At 40.3% G+C, this 20934-nt stretch overlaps 1 protein-coding gene across 2 annotated transcripts in view; it reads left to right on the plus strand.

Annotated features, from left to right (window-relative positions):
* Positions 1-3660: 3660 nt before the first annotated feature.
* Positions 3661-20934, plus strand: part of ZEB2 (zinc finger E-box binding homeobox 2) — a 101817-nt gene continuing 84543 nt past the window's right edge. Inside the window, exon 1 of one of the 2 annotated variants that reach the window (XM_023752432.1) lies at positions 3661-3679. In XM_023752432.1, the coding sequence (XP_023608200.1) occupies position 3679 (1 nt within the window). In that variant the 5' untranslated portion in view covers positions 3661-3678. The remainder of the gene's footprint in view (positions 3680-20934) is intronic. The other variant, XM_023752431.1, reaches the window with a different exon arrangement.

The following is a 20934-nucleotide window of genomic DNA, read 5'->3' on the forward strand; positions in this document are numbered from 1 at the left end:
AAAAAAAACGTGATAAACCCTCATGAACTAGTTTAACTGAAATGAAGGAACTTGCTTCCTTGGATGAGTTAAAGGACTGAACATAGCAAAACCATGTGATTTAAATGAATTGTTAGCAACTGTAAATAGTAAACATAAACACATACATATCACATTTATATATACACATGTGTTTGTGTGTGCACATACACTGAGGTTGCTTGAAGGAACAGGCAGTTTTTCTTTCCCTCTGTCTTTCTCTCCCCCCCCTTTTTTTTTCTTTTTGAGTAAAGGACCCAAGAGATTGCCTTTCACTTTGAAAACAATCTCTAATATCAGGAAAATGCGCTGTTTGTTTATGCGTACATAATGCAAGTTTGTCCGCCTGGGAGCTGCAGCAAATGGGAGAAGTATGCATGGATTTCACAGGTAACAGGATTACGTGGGCACATAATTGATCCATTTGGAGAAAAAAAATGACAGTGCTCTAAAGATGCCTAGGCTTTGGAGATGGAGTTTATGAAACAGGCATTTGTAAATTCAAAGGAATCAATATGTCAATTTTATTACATCTCAGAACCAGCTGGGCATTAAAGGAACAGTAGCCTTAAAAAAAAATGCAGCTGCGTATTCCCACATTGTTTACCTTTCTTAGAGGGCTTGGACTTTAAGGAAATGAACTCAGAAATGTCTGCCTTTTCAGAAATTAATTTACATTGTCAAAAAAGAACAATAATTGAGTAATTTCTGAGTTTTTAACCTAACTATTTGGTTAAAATGTCTGACAATCATTACAATTAATGCCTATTAATAGATATAGGTAATAAGCAGCATAGTAGCTCTCACACAGGCTGCATAGAGTCACGGATTCATTAGAATTCATATCTGCACTGTGCTTTTCAACAAAGTTTAGATTTTACCTCTTCACTGATCTAAGGACATCATTTAAGAGCTAAGCTTCGGATGTCCCACAGAATTCTGTCTGTGCAAGTGTGAAATAGTCCTGTTTTATTAGAGTTTTTGACAATTCAAAAAGACCAAGTTATTCTAAATTAAGTTCATAGATAACAGGATTTGGACAAGAGCCATAACACACGTTCGTGAGATGTGAAGTCAAGATTTTTTTAAAGGTCCCAAAGAGCTTACACAACTCAGGATGAAATTTGGGAGCTATTAACTGGTCCACTTGTAGATGAAATGGTACCTCCTTTCACGCAACCTACTGTGTGCTGTAGGAGAATACCTCCAAGGCGAGCTGCTATTTCATGTCCACTTCTTCACTCCCCAGACTCCTGTTCCAAGAACATCCCTAGATCCATTCACTTAAAATGAATGGAGCCCGGTCTTCCTCTTCCTCTCTCCCCGGTGAGTGAGGAATTCAGTATCATGAGGAAAAAATCACACACACACACACACACACACACACACACACACACACACAGCATCCAGACACAAACAAATCTGTGTCCGAATTCTGATTCTGCCACTTAGTTTCCCGGTGGCCCTGAATGTTTCTTAGCCTCTCTGAGCTTCAGTCCATAATGCTGAAAATAGGGACCAATGCTTACTACAGGAGGATTGGGAGTGTTGAACAAAATTCTAAGGGCAGTATCTGGAGCTATACTCAATAAATTCTGATTATTACTATTTCCTGGCGAGTCTAATCAGGCTACCAGGAATTCTAGGATAGAGCTACTTCAGTCTCTGGGCCATGCTGCAACCCTCTTAAGAAGAGGAAACAATGACCATCAGCTGAGGTATTCATTCCTTTTCAATTCTTTAGGAGTTTTAAAAAACGAAAAAGGAAAAGAAATAGTCAAGGTGCTTGGCATGGTCTCATACCTCTGCCTTTCCAGGAAGTGGACGTGGTACTTTTCCTTATAGGAGCAATGCCCTCTAACAAAATCCCCCTGTATTCTGGGCTGACCTTTATCACAGCACTTACAATATCTGGTTCCTATTTGTCTTCTCACACATGTAAATGCCTTGAGGACAGTCTTGTCCATCCCCTTGTCACCAGTGACTAGCGCAGTGCATTTTGTTAAAGCGAGACTATACTTAATAGGAAGACAAATCCATTCTACTCAACTGTCTTCTGAAAATGAATAGGGCAGGTACATTAAAGATGTAGTGCATATGATGTCTAGGAAAAAGCTTTTGATAACTTATGTTAGGCCCCCTACTACCCTATGAACAATATCTTAAACTCCACTTAGGGACAGCTATGCCATTTTGAATACTTGGGATTTTTTTTATTTCTTTCGTTTTTCAGTTGTATTCAAATCAACTGGCTTTCCACCTTTCTCAATGATATCTGTAAGACCTGTGAGTCAGGGAGGCAGGCAGAGAGGCAGTGTGGGTGCTCAAGAGAGCCTAGGCTTTGGGTATCTGAACTCACCTCTGGTTTCTACTTCAAACCAGCCATGGGAACAGGAACAAGTTGCTCAGCCCAACTGGGTCTCCATTTCTCCTGAGGCCTGTGTAACAGGGTCATTGTGAAGACATGCTGGAAATAGGTAAAGTCCCCAGCACATAGTAGGTATTTAATGTTGCCTACTCTTCAACATTTACTGCGTATTTACTTTGGGTTGGCACATAGGGCCTTCCCCCTTTGCTCCTCCTGTCAATCAACACTAACTCCACACCCATGGTGGATCTTTCTTACCCCAGTTCCAAAGTTCCTTATGAGAGTTGGAACTCTCATATTTATTTTTATTTTTATTTTTTTGCTCAAGGAAATGAGCATGCAGAAGTATCTGGAATCACGACGACTATTTTCTGCCTGATCTGACTGCTTCTTTGTTCCCGCCATCCTTTTTAGTGAACCATTCGGTATTTCTGTAAGGCTTCACCACCATTCTGTGCTTGGGTGTCTCAGATCTCTCTTCTTCCGTGATCCTTTGAAGATATCAGAAAAGAAGATGCATTCAGCCTCTTGACTTTATTTGTTTGCCACGCAACTATGTGGGTTGGTTAGTTAATAGAGCAGATTAAAGCACTTTGTTTGATTCTGCTTCAGCATACCAGAAATACATTCAAAATCCACAGCCACAGAATGTAAAGAAGGTAGTCCAAATATAGTACTACATAATGAGGCTCCCTGTTGGTAGTATATAAAGCAGTTGAGAGTATAGCTTCAAATTCTAATGAAGATCATTTTAAATTTTGCACTGAATTGTGAATTTAAAATTCCCATGTTCTCCATAAGTCTCTGAAGAGGGGCATGTAAATACCATAAGTGAATTAATTACTGCCTGAAGTTGGTAAAGCATGTGTGAATCCAAACTTTATTCTTGAACTTGCACTTCTCTTCCCAAGGTTTTTTGAACCATTTCCTATATGCTGAGTTCTGAGTACCTATTCCACTGCCGAGGACATATAAAAAGGTATTTTTCTTTGCATGGATTAAATGTTTCAATCTCATAAAATCACCAGCACAACAGAGAGTCTCCCCAGTACCACACACGTGTATAACATGAAATTCATAAAGCAGACGAGATATTTATCATCAAAATTTTTTTAAAAATGTGAAAAAAATAACCTTAATTCTTGCCTCTCCTTTTTAATATCAACAGTATCAGTTTCAGAAGAAACAAAAGACTAAAGGGCAAGAATATCGTTCATGCTTGCTTATGTCCTGGTCATGGAAGGTGGGACCCCTGAAGTTACTGGACAACTTTTCCGACCTGACTCTTTGGAAGTAAACCCAAGGAGACGGGGAAATGGCGCTGTGGTTAGCTCACTGATGGCGCCCACATGGCGCCCACACCGGTTCCTTCCGAGACTCCATCATTTCCATGGAAGGGCCAGAGGCCCTGCCAATATCCGCACATCATTGGCATGATGGACCATAACGGCTTCTTCGGAGCCGTTCCGGTCTGTCGTGTCAATGCGTACTCGGGGAGCCCTCAGTGCACGGATCATTGACACGGCACCACATAACGGCTCCTTAGCTGCCATTATTGGGTATCAAGTCAATGCACACTCGGGGAGCCTTTAGCCCACAGTCCTGCCCAGGCAGACACGTTCCGAATACTAAAATTCCTTCGGAAAATTAGTCATTGCCCATGTGTGAGAGCTGTTTTCCATTTTGAATTTTAACCATTTTGAGGAAAGGGCGAGAAGGGAAAAGACCAGAATAGTCTGCAAAGGCCTTAAAATAAGGGTGCAAACGTTGGAAGGGTGGGGTGGGGTGGGCCTGTGAAGACGATGAACTTCTAATTTTTTCCTTTCCATGGCCTCATTTTATTGTGTCAGAGAGCTAGAAAGCACTTCACTTTCTTGGAGACTCTTTTTCAGGCAGGGTACAGCCCAGAAAACCCTTTTTATGGTTCAGATATAAATCCCAGAAAATATAGTGGAAACGATGACAGGCTCTCTAACTATAAAATAACAGTAATAGGTGTCATTATAATAATCTCGCAGAACTTCACACATCAAAAATATCACATTTATGATGATCTCTGCAAGAGATTTCGGTTGGTTGTCATTTCCAGACCTTTAATAAATAACATGTTGAGTAGGAAAGGTTTTGCAAAGATCAAAATAAAATACTGATGATCGTAAGAACAACAACAATAATATATCCACCATTTAATGTATTCTCACTGTGTGGCAGGCACTTGGTATATATTAGCTCATTTAATTTTCTCAGTGGACTTTACAAATCGGAAAGCTGTGACTTCGCGAGGTTAAACCACATGACTGATGTCACACAAACGTTAAGTGACAGCAGTGGGATCTGCACTAGGCCTGGTGAGAGCCATGCTGTTATTATAACATCACCTCCAACAACGATCAGCTTTGGGGAACTGGGTTTTTATTTAGACTCTCCAACCCTTACTGATCAGGAAACTGAGGCAGGGTAGTTTTAGTAAATCCTCCCAATAATAAAGAGAGTCTGAGTCAATACCAGAACACAGGAGCACAACGCCCTTTCTCTCTGACAGCACGCTAACCACAAACAACACTTGGGAATTTCAGAGACTTTGCTGCTGTTTCAGCAGGAATGTCCACTGTCGCCCTCACCCCTGCAAAGATTTCCCCGCACCAAATCAAAATGGTGCGAGGTTGCGGTTGTTGGTATTTTTCCCCCCTTTTGTGTTCTGCGTACTGACTGACATCTGCTATCATGCTAAGCAGGTGTTCCTATGTAAACGAACGTGCCCTGTTTGTGTTTCGCCATCCTCGCTGCTGCGCACCCAAATGAGCAGCGTGATTAAGAATCCTGTAAATTTTTGAAAGGAAACGGATGGCTACCCTACTAGAACATAATTACACCGTTCCAACATCCGCAGCTCACTGCCGCAGCAGAGTTGGAGAACAGCAGAAATTAATAATATATAATAGCATCATTCTCGTAATTTATAAATGAAATAAAGTGGAGAGGAGATTCTGCTGATACGCATTTTCTCTTTAATTCTCAAAGACAAAGTATAGATTAGAATTTTAGTGGGGTGAAACCTGGCCAGCAGTCTCCCACTAGTTGGCCTGATTCATGATAGGAGTGTTTTTGCTTAGGGAAAAGAGCTAATATCTTTTATTAGGCCAGGGGAAAAATGAATGCACAAGGCCCTCTAAAGGCAAGGCGAGATACAGGGGGCCCGAGGAACATCTCTGTGGATTGTGTGCCCACTGCGTTTTAAAAGGTATTATTACTTTAAGACCTCAATGTGGGTTGCATTTTTACTTTTATTATAATAGCGCACCACCGTAGGTCAACCCCTCTGTGAAAAGGCCAGACCTGATCAGTTAAAGATGTGGTCCAACCTACACTTTATGGGAAAGAGCATTTGTGAGTTCTAGGGTTGGCTGCACAATGCACACATAGGAACGATGCTTCACGGGAACATTTGTTAATAGGGTACATGGCGTGTTATGTGTTTTTAACCACACAAAAAAGTATTTGTGTCTTTTAAAAAACATTATTTTGAGCACCCTGAAAGTGCCAACAAGGCACATGGTCCAGGGAGCTGATTCTTGTAATCGGGCCTTTCAGCCATGTTGGAGAAATAATAGAACTTTCCAAAGAGGCAAATGAAAGTAGCTAGTCCATTTCTCTATGAGATAGGGTTTTAAATGAAAATTTAAAATACTTTTCTGTTTTAACTTGCCATATGTTGTTTCAAGGGTTTGTGCCCCCTGAGCCTAGTGCCCATCACACACACGCACACACACACAGGCAATTACCCTTAAGAAAAATGTTTACATTATTTAAATATTGTTATCTAAGCAACTTTTTCCTGCTTAATTCCAAATGATGACAATACATCCAAAAAAGTCAACATGGACTTTTTGCTTTAATTAACCTTAGAGAACATGAAAATACTGTTTGCCTTTCTGGAGAAGCATGTCCATTTAAGATGCTTATTCATTTAAGCAGTATTTATATAAAGGCCCCCTTGAGGATTACTCTATGTATTTTGATTTGGTCCAGAGAAAATAAATTCATTTAATAGATTTATTTCATTAACAGGTATTTATTTAAGTGGGTTCCACTGTATTTAAATCTCCAAACAGTTTCCATTATGCCCTTGCTTACTTGCTTCATGTTGACTAATTTTAATAAGCCTAAGGTGCCTAGGGTCTTATTGAGTGTTCAGTTTGATCAATATGGTTAAATTAAAATTGTGCAAAATATAAGCAAATGTACTCTAACAACACAGTGAAAAATGTGCTCTGCACTGAGCATTGATTGGTATGCTGTGGACACGGGTGTGCTGTGGTGGGCAAGCCTCTAAACTACCTAGAAACAGCAGTTCTCCTCCCAACCTCCTCTCCACCCACGTCATCTCCCACCCATCCATCCAGGCAAGGGTGCAGGCCCGCCCCCTGAAGTAGAGGAGGAAGGAGATTCATGTCAAGTGTTTTGTTTTTTGCTTTAATGGTGGGAAGCAGAAGGTAAGACTCAGTGAAATCCTATATAAAAGGAAAACAGCTAAGATCTTATAAAAGTTAAGCTCTATCATCCAAAATGCTTTAGGCTACATCAATTGAGGAATGAGGAACCTAGTTCTTTCTTTTCTTTTTTAAAAAAAATTGATTTAAGAGAGAGAGGAAGGGAGAGAGAAAGAAAAATATCGATGTGAGAGAGAAACATCGATTGGTTGCCTCAAACACACACACCCTGACCTGGGATTGACCCGCAGCCTGAGTATGTGCCCTGACTGGGAATCAAACCCACCACCTTTTGGTGTACCATACGATGCTCCAAACAACTGAGCCATACTGGCCAGGGCCTAGTTCTTTTTTTAACAGAATAAGTTTCTTATTTAATTGTAATTATTCTTAAATCTTAATCTTTTGGTAGCTTGTATCCTTTCTCAAACTTCTTGTTTGTTAAGTTTGTTTGGGCAAATTACCAGGAGGAAAAACACACCAAAACCCAAAACACTAATTTCTAAAGTATACCAAATATCAGCCTTGCCATTAGTATTGCATTTGAAAACCTAATATAACTTAATAGCATTCTATCGAAGTCATTGCTTTCTATGTAATTGTAAAGCTAAAAAGATAACTAAGTTCATTTTAATGGGTTCCTTTTAACATGAAAAAGTTTGTATTATTCCTAAATTGATTTCTTAAACTTCCTTGTGGTTCCTTCTCTTTATTTCCCTTTCTTGCCTGCTTTTGAGATCCAACAGGAATATTAAGTATGTTTAATATTCAGCGTCAATCTTTTTAAGCTTTTCAGATATCTGCCCCAATTACTTACCAATCATGATTACATGTCATACAAAATTGTTCCTCATATGTGTTTGGCTGTTAAGGCAGTTTCCTTTTCCTACCTGTTAAGAGATCTTGTCTCTGTCTTTAATTTTCTTGCTAAGTGATAGCTGCCACTTCATATTAACCCTTCCTACATGTCCAAAATGTAAGTTCGCATGAGCAGAAGTTGATGTTATCGAAAATAAATCAGAAGTTAAAAAACATTACAAATGCATGTCTCGAAAACACTTATTGTATTTAGGGAAGTGTGTTCTGTTGAGATGAAAATCATTCTCTAGTTTAAACTGACCAAGTTGGTTTATGGGCATAATGAGAATTTGAAGTTTCCTTTTAAGTTGAATCCAGTGCTTGAGCTTCCTAACTTTCAATGGTACAGTCACAAACCAGCCTGCAAAATAGTGTTTGAGTCTTAAAATCATCAGAAATAAGTCGACTAACACAAGTTCAGAAGAACTGACTTTATTGTTGTAGCAGGGCCAAGAAAAGTGCTTACATTTTTGTTGTTTTGTGCCTGCTAATCTTGATTTTTCTCAGTGTTGTGCATGTTTTGAGTTTTTAATATCAAAGGTATCGCTCTTTGTAAACAAGTGTAAGTTTACCAAGGCAGCTTCGCTTACACCCTTCCCTTGTAATCAGATGTGAAAATTACACCCTCCCTTTTGGATACATGATAATTACACATTTCAACATGCAAAGAATTGTCTCTGTTTCAGTTGTTGGGATGAAAAAGCCGAGACACTCAGTAAAATATATTATTATATTAAAGATCATTTCCATAATTGTTCTCGGGATTTGCAGTCAAACCATGATCCAGGTAGTCTTATTTTTTAAAGGTACACACATGGAAATAAGGAGCGGATAAAATTAATGGCAAGTTCCCCTTGACTGGACATTCTCCTATTTAAAAAAAATAAAATTGAGAAAAACACATATTCTTTCTTTCAAAAACTATGTTAGTACTTTGGCATTTTCTTTTTCTATGCTTATTGAAATACCTATTTTTAATGTAGACCAAATAAATAAATAAATAAATAATCCACATTTTTATGCGCAATGAGAAAGGGTTAGTAAGAGGTGAGGTGTACGTACAATACAAGGATTTTCTCAGGGAAAGGTGTTTGCTTGTTTTTAATTGCTTGTGTTTGTGTTGTTGTACTTTTCCAAGTGTCCTTTTGAGCCAACCACACAAGTTTTGTAAACTCATGTGAGGTACCTCAAACTTCACAGTCAGATTTCTAGATTCACCTGAGGCGCCACTTACAGTGTAAGATAAAATATATGTCATTGCGGGAATAAGACAATTAAAGCCTAAAACACTCAGAGCCTTTGAAAAATAACACTGACTCAAAAATATTTTTCTTGTTTGCCGGGGTTAAATTACTGATTCCTTTTACTTTCGTACGCTAAGGAGAAAAGGAATAGCAGAGAGAAAGCAGTGTCAATTGATTTTATGGTTCCTTGAAACAGTTTATATCATAAAGGAATTTCCCAACTGATTAGTTCCCTAAGTATTTAAATTATTTTCTTTTCATCTGAATACTGGCATAGGTAAGTGAGAATACATATTCATAGAGTCCAAATATATTTTTTAAATCCTAGCAGATTTTCTAGTTCTGAAAGTGTCCCAACTCAATTTTCAAAAATTTGATAATATAAATTATCACTTATCTGTACATCTTTTCTATTTTAAAATCATTGCATCATCTGACATTGATATTTAATATTTCAAAATATTTTCCCTAGAGAGGTTTCATATATTTTTAGAACTTTGGAAGGAAATGGAGAATTTAGCTATTCTCACCCTAGGCCTTCCTTGTTGGGTAGAAATTAAAACACAGCTTGGCAGAACCAGGGTTTGAACCCCGGACTCCAAACCAGGGACAGGATGCTGTCCTGAATGTTTCTTCTTTTGTTGTTGTTGTTGATAGTTTTCTCCCAACATCCATTGTGAGACGATGTCTTATTTTTAGGCTGAGTGATTCCCTACTCTGCAGCGTCAGGTTACAGTTGTTATGACGGCCAAGAGTGAAATGGCTAGAATGAGAAAATTTGGTGTGCTTACGTGGTGAGTTATTGGACGATGGAGCCACATGTCCTGAACGCAAGTCTCTTTGGTTTCCTACTTCTGCGTCTTTTAGAAAGATTGGTCAGTCACTTTTTTTTAGGTGAGGTGCTTTTATAATTCCTATACAGGCTGGCAGAAAGCTCAGAAATGTGTCACCTGGTATTGACATCAGCCTGCGTTCTGGGGTTCCCACCCCAGGCCCACTCCAGAGGCGCGCCTGTGTGGGCACGGCAGAGAGGTGGTGGGAAGGAAGAGTCCGTGGTTTGGCTCAGTGGATAGAGCATTGGCCTGTGGACGGAGGAGTACCGGATTCGATTCCGATCCCCGGTGGGGGGTGTGCAGGAGGCAGCCAATCAATGATTCTCTCTCATCATTGATGTTTCTATCTCTCCCTTCCTCTCTGAAATCAATATATATATATCTCCATGGGAGCGTCTGTGGAGGACAGGGGAGTTGCCAGGAAGGAATGAAAGGGCCTGTGCTCCCGGCCCCCTGGTCAACATCCACCTCCCCCACATTTAGCTCCACAGGCAGTAGCAGCAGCAATCGGGAAGAATCTGGGGCAGGAGAAGTGCAGCAGGAGCCATTCCTGGTTAAGCCCTGTGTCTTCTCCTAGTTTCCATCCCAGCAAACCAGTTGATCCGTGGCGTTCCAGGATCGCACCCTGGTGTAACGAGGAGAGTGCGGGACGTGGTTCAGGAAACTTGGACCTCGGGCCCGCCCCGCCCTGCCGTCCAGTCTCAGCGTGGCCCTGGCACCCCCTTAACCTCCCTGGGCCTCGTGGCCTTAGCTGTAAAATATAGGGGTTGGACAGAGGTTGCAACTGGTATTTGACAGATGTGTTTGGTTTGGCTCACAGTGTATTTTAAACACATTCAAACTCATTGCCAATATTTAAAAATTGAGCAGTTTCCCTCAGAAATCTAGATTGCCAGGTCCCCTGGAGAACTCAGACGATCTGACGCCTCTGGCCACCTGCCGATGGAAGGACCATGAGGGAACTACTCCGGGTCCCAGTTAGAAGGACCAGGCGCCTCACCTGCTCAGAGTGTAGATGTTGGAGTGTGTGACCCTGCTCCTCTCCACGGCTCCTTCCCACCTGAGGTTCTGTAATTCCAAATCGATTCGCGTCACTGAATGAGATATACTGAATCCTTAGGTTTCAACACACACGGCAGAATGCTAAAATATAAGCATCATATAAGGTTGGAAATACTTTAGGGCAAATAAATCAGGCCTGTTTGGAACAAGCACACACTTTGAAATCTGGTGGTGGGAGGCAGGTGTTATCTTAGGAAAGGTTGACTTTAAGGAAGTCACAGGAAAGGTCTGGCCTCTGACTATTGTCTACCCAGCAAACTATGTGAGTATTTCATAAATTATCCCCAAATTAACTCTTTAAAACCCAAAGAAAATAAAGTAGTCCCCTTCAGGTAACATAGCATTTTTTCACATTTACCAGTAAACAAACGTCTCCAGTCTTCTATTTGAATATTGGGTTCATGAATTTTTTCTGATCATATGATTGCAAGTGAATTATGTTGGCCTAGGAGCTATTTGGTCTTCTTTAAAATTAAAAAAATAAATTACATTGATTTAGAAAGTCATGCTTTTATAAACCCCTTTTCCAGATATGTTCTGTTTGAACACAAAGAATAACATTTGTAATTAATGGGTATTGAGTGTTTAATATTTTACAAAGTGCTTTGACAGAAATATCTTATTTGATCTTTACAACAATTCTAGGATGTAAACAGAGAGGTATTAAGCAAGGAGTCTGAGATTCAGAAAAATTGGATAACTATTAAAAAATTGGCCTACTTGCTTACTATGTGAAAGAGCCAGGATTCAAACCTACAGCTTCTGGTTTGACATCAGTGCTTTCCTTGGTATAATTATGTTTCCAGGGTCATAGGAGGTAGACAAATAGGTATATAGATAGACATCTACCTAAACAATGACTTTTTTTCCTCATAATTGAGCAGATCTCAATGTTTTCTAAGTTGAATGAAGAATCTTTTTTTGGTAACTATTCTTAAGTGAATGCTGAATTTGTACTAAGGGGAGCTAACACATGTATAAAAACAATTCATGGATAGCATGGGGAATAAGTTAAGATGGAAGTTTTACAATGAATTAATGATATACTAGTAGATGGAGAAGGAGCAAAAGAATCATAAACCAGGCAGGCAAATGTGTATGGAAAAATAAGATTAGAGGAGAGTCTAACTATAAAGTAACAAAGTAAAAAACCATTTAAAAAGAGATTATAGAGAGATAAGAATAAATATAAGGAGAAAAGGTAAGAATACTAATAGTAATTTAAGAAGTGAAATCCTTTAGGACAGAGGTAGGAGAGAAGTGGGAAATACTAGAGAGGAAGCAACAATTAGGAAGTGTGGAGGAAAGCCTCTAGGTCAGACATCTGAGCAGACTTGAGGAGAGGGGAAGGTGGTAAATATGGAAACATAGAAAGAAATGTCTTCAGGAATTCAGAAGCTGAAAGTAAAATAAATTTTAATCACCAAACTCTGTGAAGACAGGAGCAACAACTTTGGGTTACAAGCAAGGCAATTAACATGGTTAGAAGGAAAGAACAGACATTAGTAAGTGCTGGAAACAACCTGCATGTTCATTGATGGGAGAATGGATAAGGAAGAGATGGGGTGTGTGTGTGTGTGTGTGTGTGTGTGTGTGTGTGTGTGTGTATTTAAGTTGTTTGCAGCTCTTAGTAATATGCACACACACACACACACACATAAACATATACAGTGGAATATTACACAGCCATAAAAAGAAGGAAATCTTGCAATTTGGGACACCAGGAGTAACCTGGTGGGTATTATACTAAGTAAAATAAGTCAGACAGAGAAAGACAAATCCCATATGGTTTCACTTATATGTGGAAATCCCCCAAAATAAAACAAATAAACAAAACAAAACAGAACTCATAGATACAGAGAATAGGTTGGCGGTTGTCAGAGGGGAAGAGGGTTGGGCAAAATAGGTGAAGGCGTTAGTTGAATGATCTCAAATGATAACTAGAGTGATTGTGGTGACCGATTTGTAGTGTGTACAAAGACTGAGTTACTAGGTTGTACACCTGAAACTCATATAATGTTATATGTGAATTTTACCTCAATAAAAAAATGAAAGAAATTAGTAAATGAAATCTTTGGGTTTTTAAGAGGCAGAAAGAGAAATGATATTGAAGGGAAAGAAGGCATGTGTGGAAAGTAGAATGAGGTGAGAACCAGAGATGGTGGAGGTGGAAAAGGAAATGAGTCAGGAAAGACATGACTTGGACCACCGTAAACTGCAGTGATGTAGAAAAGGAAGGCATTCATAAAGGAACGAGAGAGAGAGAGAGAGAGAGAGAGAGAGAGAGAGAGAGAGAGAGAGACTTCACGCTGTGTCAGGAGGGGACTGGGCCCCAAGCTGACAGAGGAAGAGGCAAAGCTCTAAAACAAACAAACAAACAAACAAACACAGTGAACAGTGAGAAGGTGGAAAATGGGAAGAAGAAAAAACAGTGAATCAAAGTTATGAGCTAAGAGCATTGAACGTAGGAGTGAGGCATACAAGAATGAGCAATTTTTGACTTTTTCAAGTTTTCCAAAAGGTGAGGTAACCCTGATGGTTCTCTCTCTCTCTCTGAAGGATCCGAGCACTGCAGGGAGTGTAAGAATGGGGCTAGGGGTCATAGTCATTTTTTTGAAACTGTTTCTTCCAACAAATTCATAATTCATATAAAGTGAGAATTATGTCCAAACATTTATGGCAAAACATAACTCTAGATAGTAATTTACATTGCTTATACAGACGGTCTTTTCAGTTTTTAGCTTGATTTACGGGTTTTTCATATCAAAGGTTTTTTATAGATCGTATTTTAGAAATAAAATTGTGCCGATCCCTCCACAGTTCTTTACCGTGGTTACTATATATTCATTTATCTGGATTAGGATGCTTTCTTGCTCTGAATGGTCTAAACGTGTACTCTGTGGGGCTCTAGAATTTAGAAGCTTCCTCCCCCCCAACTATTTCTAGTCTCCCTCCTTAACTGAATTAATATAAAGCCATTGGCAATATAATTTCTGTGTTGCTGTAAAAACAGGGTTAAAAGTCATAACAGGCAGAGGAAAAAGAAGGAAATTAGTATTGTGTCCTTCCAGTCACACCCTGGACCATGTGCTTGAGCCAGGTGCTCATGATATGGCGCCTCTCAAGAGTACATAGGCTGTGTGAGCAGGGACAGCGGAGGGAAGGGCCCGGCTGAGGATTGGTTTATCAGAGGGTGGGTAAACAGTCCCTCTGCTGTAAATGCAAAAAAATCATCTCATGAGAACCTGCAGCAATTCTCTTCAACACTAAATTTGATCTCATCTCTTTTTCCTTCTTCCTTTCCTCTTCCTTCTCTTCTTTCCTGTTTCCTTCCATAATCCCTGACCCCCTTCTAAGATCTTCACTTCAAAGATGGAAGTGCCTGAAAAGAAAAACAAAATCAATGTGTGTTGCAAGTCAAACAAGTTATCCTATATCTGTTAGAAACCAGATTGAAATCAGATACAAAATTCTCAAAAGTAGCTGTGTGCCTGAAAAACTTCTTTTGTCCTAGACAGGATATGAATGGAAACATCTTTCATATCCTAAAAAGGAATGCTTATATACAACCACCTGTAGAAAAGGAAAGCAATGCCATGGGGATGACAATATTTATCTTAGAGGGAGGGGGGAAATAGTCAAATGGCTCTTGGATTATTTACTGCACTTGCTCTCTTTTTTGTTTTTTAAACTGAGCAGTTAAGTTCAGAATTGTGGACAGAATGGGGGGGCGGGGGCGGGGCAGAGACAACTTTCAAGAACAGTTATTGTCTTTAAACAGTCTCTAATGCTAAGCCACTCATCTTTTTTCTGCCTTGCTTCCTAGAATTGAGAAAAGTTCTTCCTTAACTTGGGTTGCTATGCAGAGATGTGAGATTTTCATGGGCTCTGAATGCTTTTCTGTCTAGTGGGGACTATAGGGAACTCTGCTAATGTGCATATTGATGTGGCCTGTAGCTTCAGAGATGATGAAAGGGCCTATGACTTATTTCCACAACAACAAAGCTGAGAGACATTTGAAAGCAGCCAGATATTTTACCTGGGGACTTTCCCCCAGGTGACAGGGCTAGAGAGCCATGGAATGGAGAAGTGGGGGCGGTCCGCTTTCCTGAAAAGTTTTTATGGGGAGCCACCATCCCATTCCCAGAAGCAACCAAAAGTTAAACACTGTTGTTTTCATTTGCATTCACTGAGTCAGATGTGCCTAAAATATGGAAACGACATTATTAAGTTCCTTCAGAGTGTATTTTATTTGTTGTTTACTAGGCCGGGCTGATGTGATCTGATTTGTGCTTTGCGGGGTCACAACAAGCTACTAGCAGGACAATTTGCTGAATCAAGAGGATGATTGTGTCTGGTGCCAGTCAGTCGCAATTAGGACCAGGATCAGGGAGGCCCAGTGCTTGTGCATCGTCTTGGGCTGGCTGCATAGAAATCAGCTCACCTGAAACTAATTGTCACAACAGAGACCTTATGCAAATGAGCCCTGGGGTTAGCGTGGGAAAAGAAAAACTGTCGCAAAGATAGGTGACCTGCTGAGCAGGGGGTCTGTTGCTGGGGAAATCTTTGTTCAATGAGTTTAAAAATATTTTCATTGTTCAAAATAAAATTTTTAAAAAAAGCTTACCCACTCACCGAGAGCGTGGCAAACACACTCATCTAAAAATCCAATAAAGCAGAAGGCTGCGTTGGAGCGTGCAATAAATTGGGAGTCTTTATACTTTATAAGGGCTATAGCAGGAAAATAATTTTCCTTTGCAAGGGCCTTTAAAGTTGAGGTGCTGAGGACTGCAGAGGGGCCTACCTTGCAAATTCACTGGGAAGGTCAGGCCCAGGGCTAGCCTGGGAGGACTCCACCGCCTTTTCTACCTGCATTTCCAGGGCAGGAATCCACACAGGCGTGAAGGACGCCTGTGAGCTAGACAAGAAAGGCCTGCTTCCTAATTGAACTTTACTTTTATCTCAGGTAGAAAAGAGGGGCCAGGAGAGCCCCCTGCCACATGGCAAAGGAATGCAAGAAACAATGGAAGTTTCTCGAACTGTGGTTTCTGAAAGGGTCACAAAATTAAATAAAATGCAAATACTGTGACTTTCCAGGACAGATGATGCAGCCCAAGTGAGAAGTGTAGACATTTTGCAAGATAAAAGTAAAAGTTATTTTAAAATTATTATTTACATCCCCTTTTCAAACCCTTGACAAAAATAAGTTATAAATTGGAAATGTCACAATTCAACTTTATAATAGCAGTCCTTCGAAATAATCTTCAAAATGTTCAACTTTAGAAAACTAGAAGAAGAAAAGCTGTTTGTGGTAATAATAATCATTTTGATATGCTATTGTAACAAAGTTGCCTTTGGGTGCTTAATTGATTTTCAGCTTTTCAATCTTGTTTCCCTAAAAAGTATGGGTTAACATATTGACACTGCTCAGCTTTTCACTGAACATTTGCCAGTGACATATTAAATAATGTATATTTACCCAACAGTATAAATTTGATAACCAGGAAGTGAAATGGGGTATTCCAAGTTTTTGTGAGAACAGAGATATTTTTATGTCTAGTGATTCCAAAAGAAGACTCATTTGAATAAAAAAAATTTTAGGTGAGAGAAAAAGGAAGTTACATTGCATTAACTTTAAATGCAAATGTTATTTTTATTTGGCAAATTACTTGGTCTAAGAAAGTAAGTGCTTGCATTGTATTTCCTAAGGGTTGGATTGAAATTTAGACTTGATAAATAAGCAAACTCAGGAGCTACCTTGGTAGCCATCACAAAGAAAGTTAGGCTTAAAAGAAACGTGATTTAATCACAACTTAAAAAAAAAGAAAAAGAAAGAAAATCCTCTTTTGTCCCTTCCCCACTGTCTGAAATAATTTCCACAGATAGGAGACATTTCACAGTGGGTACGAAGTGCTCAGCTTTCACTCATCAAACTTTAATCGGAACTGCATTTTAGTTTTTGAATAAAGAACACTTAAAAAATTTAGATGCAAATTATTTTGCATTATTCATGATCTGAGTGTCCTTGTAGATTTAAACACTTCTGAGGCCACCTTGATTCAAGTAATTACCTAGGCCCTCACTGCTCCGTCATGAATAAGGTATTTTTGTACAAGGAAAGCATGCACCCGACGCGCTTTTAAAGTGGCTTTACACTGAACTTGGGTATTGCTCCTTGTGCATGAGTGAGCTGAACACGCGTCGCAATCTGTCTCAGGTGGGAAACCCTGGCTGGGCATCCATGGGTGACGGAATGAAACCCGAGCGCCTCTCTCCACACACACACACACACACACACACACACACACACACACACACACACGCTCTTCCTTTGTCTCTCCTTAAGACTCTCAGAGTGGTTCTCCTGGCTGATGAGCAGGAGCTGCTTTGGAATCTAAGTGAGCAGGAGGTGCTGGGGAAAGGACCAGAGGGGAAAGTGGCCGTGACTCTGCCTAACTCCTCCCCCATCAGAGTTCATGTCCGTGTCCACTTGTCAGGCCGCCTCCTCTCCCTGCGCAAAGGCTTCTGCATGAGGTAAGAAGTCTGTGATGTTAACGTGGCTCTGTGCATCTGTCTCCCCATCTGTCAGCCTAGACGCCTGGGCTGTTAGGGCTGGGGTCTACCTCCGCCTCGGCATTCTGCACAAAACGGAACAGGCTCCCAACTCCGAGGCAGCCACCGAAGAATGGGGATGAGAGTGACCACACAGCACAGACCTATAAGTTCACCCACGCGCACAAAAGAGAAGGTTTGTAAGAGTTAACTATAATTGGCTGAAGCTTGGAGCTGGCGTTTGTTACAAAATGCCCAAGTCTTTCCTTTCCAACTCCGTGGCTTTGAAGAATTATAGGAATTTTATGATGTGCTATTGGAGTTATACTGGCAGAGATTACAGAAAAGGGGTTAAAGTTGGTTTATGGTAGAAAAAAATTATGCAGAAACCAATAAAAATAAACACACTCAAGTAGACTAAACTTGCTGGGCTTTTAGTTTTAGTTTAACAAAGGAAGTTTAGATGAAAGTAAATGTTGCAGCTTTTAGAAAATTAGTTGACACTCCTACTTGATCATCTTTACTACACAGCGGTATAATTAATATTTAAACATTCTAATAATGCAGCTTGCTTTGCATGCACTTTTCAGCCTCACAACAGTATATTTTATCTGGAATCGTGCTAGCATTTTCTTGGGTGCTGACCGTTTTCATAGAGTCAAATTTAAAATCGAGTAGGGCCTTTGCTCTTCTGGCCAGTAAAACATCAATCGGAGGGTGAACAGGTTTCATACATCTACCAGACAGTTTATTATTAAGACCAATATTTACCCGAGATAGTAGATAATATATAAATTCTGTTTCATTGCCCCGGTGAACATTTTCAAGTGATTAGAGTAGATAAAGTTTAAAAGTTGCATTTGGCTATTGTCCACTTACCTCTGACTGTCCAAAACAGGAGAATTTTGATTATGGAAAGGCAATGTAAAATGAGTAGGTAATATGTGAAATACTGAGCCCGCTGGTGTCTGCCCATTCACCAAGACATCTGATAAGCATTGTGAAAAAGGTTTGTTTTCCATTGATGAAATCATTTTGGGAGCATCGCCTGAGTTGTGGCCGCTGACTACCCAAGCACGCTGTGAAACAATAAGACTAGTAAAATATAGAGAAGTCAGCTCATGGAGAGAAGACTGGGCTAGTTTATTTTCATATGAGAAGTGTCTTCCTGTTCCCGGCCCGGGCTGTAGGTGGTAGGGAAACGTTGTTTCAGGTGCTCCCCTCAGCGCGGTGCCTTTGAAGAAGGCAAGGTGCCCGGTGTTCTTGATCTTCCTCTCGTGTGAATGGTGAGAAAGAGCGTTCTCCCTTCCCGCCAGACCTCGAGCGGCCTTTCATAGAAATAGCATTTGCACGCACCTATGTGCTGCTCAGACTTCATAAGTGAGTAGGTGTGCTGAGCTGCGAGTCTGTTTTGAGAGTCAGCCCACATGAACCCCCGGAGGCCCACTTCGGGATAGGTACTGCCCTGTGGGAATCCTGACAGTTAGTGGAGCATGAAGCCGTCACAGGCCCACAGCCACACCACCTCTGGGCCATCTCATTGCACTTCATTCCGAGAAGCCTTCGGAGCTGTAGTTTGCACAAATCACATGGCGCAGAGGAGAACTGCAAAATCAGGCAAGTTTGCTTTGGAGAGATGAAAGATGAACAATATAAAACGTAGTCAATATGCAATATTACTACAGAGAAGCAATATGGAAACGAAGTTCCACATTGTAAGAACCGCAGGGATCTCGGATAGTAGCTGTCAAGGGACGGTTTGCACTGGCTTATGTCAGAGAAAGCCATTTTCACAGGCTCGTGGACATGATCGCTTTTATTTCTGATACTCAGACATCGCAGCAGCAGTTTGGTGTCTATGCATTTTATTGGGTTTGTTTTGAGAAAAGGGAGTTCAATGAACTCGGCTGAGCAATAACCAACAACACATGGACTATGTGAAACCTGCTACTGAGGTGGTAACGTAGAGATAAGTTGAACCCAACTGCAGTCACATGCATGGGTTTGACAGATAGGTAAGTCCAGGAGTGGACAAAATTAAAAGCATTTTTCATATGCTAATCTCCACCTGCACAGGAATCTTTTTTTTTTTAAAGGAGGCAGCCTACTGGCCGAGTAAATTCGAGAGCTGTCTATCACCAGAACATTATTTCTAGGAATTGTTATGACACACACAAAATGAGTCTATACTTTTATGAGAAAAGTCTTCCATAGAATCCTACTTCTATAGGGTGTCATGGCAGCCATGGGCCAGCAGTTAGTGGAAAGAAAAAATGACCCAATACTTTTATACCTTTTAGACTAAAATAACAATTCCCTCCATATGTAATTGGTTCAAAATGGTATCGGAGGAATTACATGTTTAGTTGCAAATCGGGGGCAGAGTGAAAACAACGGTCTGCCTTGCCTCTCAGGTGGTAGGTCTCCGCGAACTTCTTGGTGAGTGTGAGAGACAGCCGGGATGTCAATCAGAACCTGCAGATTAACCCACAGCAGTGAAACCTGAGAAGGTTTATAACAAGTAGGTAACAGTTGCAGGCCTCTGTGAGAATGTATAAACTCCAACTTCATGCTGGGACAGAACAGGGCAGGACGCTGGAGGGAGAGGGTGAGAGAAGCCTTGCTCTGATTACGACAAAGCCTCTCCCATACTTGTTTAAATGCCACTGGGCCCTTATTGGCGGCTCATCCTTTCTCTAGGTTTTACGTTGTTGTACCAAAAGCTTTGGGAGTTTCCTTTAATTTTGATAAATATTCAAATGTGTGCATAATTTCGACACTTCAGTTTTGAATGATAGAAAATTTCCCATGCTTGTTGAGTTTCCTTTCAAGAAGAGAGTAATTCTTGTAATAAATAAGAAAGCTGCATTTCTTTCCCCCAATATTGCCAAGGTAACAAACCCTTACCTTAGTGTATAAATGCAAAATTCACTAACTTATAGCAATAAAAACCGAAGTAATCCGAGAGAAATCTTGAATAGCAAATGGTGACTCAAAAAAAAGAAGAAGAAGAAGAAAAAGGATAGCTATGGTTGTCTAATGGCAGGTCCCACCTTTTTCTAACAGAGTCCTGGGGCTCAGGGAACTTATGGTTAAAGTGCCTATAACTGGGTTAGAATCCTTAGTACATGGTCCTCTTTTAGGCCCTAGGAATTAAATTCTGATCAATGATGACAACAGTGGTGTCATTTATAACTACACTCTTCTTTCCTGGGAGGTAACAAAGAAAGTTTCTGACACGCTAGTTTTCATGGGGAAGAGGAAATTCAAATAATCATGGACTTAAGCACTAGATGCCATGCTTTGTTTGGGCTTTATTTATAGGGAAACCTGGACAATGGTCGTGTTATTTTTTTAAATGGGACTACAAGCCCGGTGCCATGTGACCGGGCTGTGAACATGAAGGAGAAGAGTTCGTATCATTAACATTCTTTGATTGGAGAGCACATTAGGAGGTAGATAAGAGAGCAGCACAGGCAGCCCACCTCCTGGCCAGGGGAGGACAGTGC

This window comes from Myotis lucifugus, unplaced genomic scaffold (genome assembly GCF_000147115.1).
Source record: "Myotis lucifugus unplaced genomic scaffold, Myoluc2.0 scaffold_32, whole genome shotgun sequence".
Classification (NCBI taxonomy): Eukaryota; Metazoa; Chordata; class Mammalia; order Chiroptera; family Vespertilionidae; genus Myotis; species Myotis lucifugus.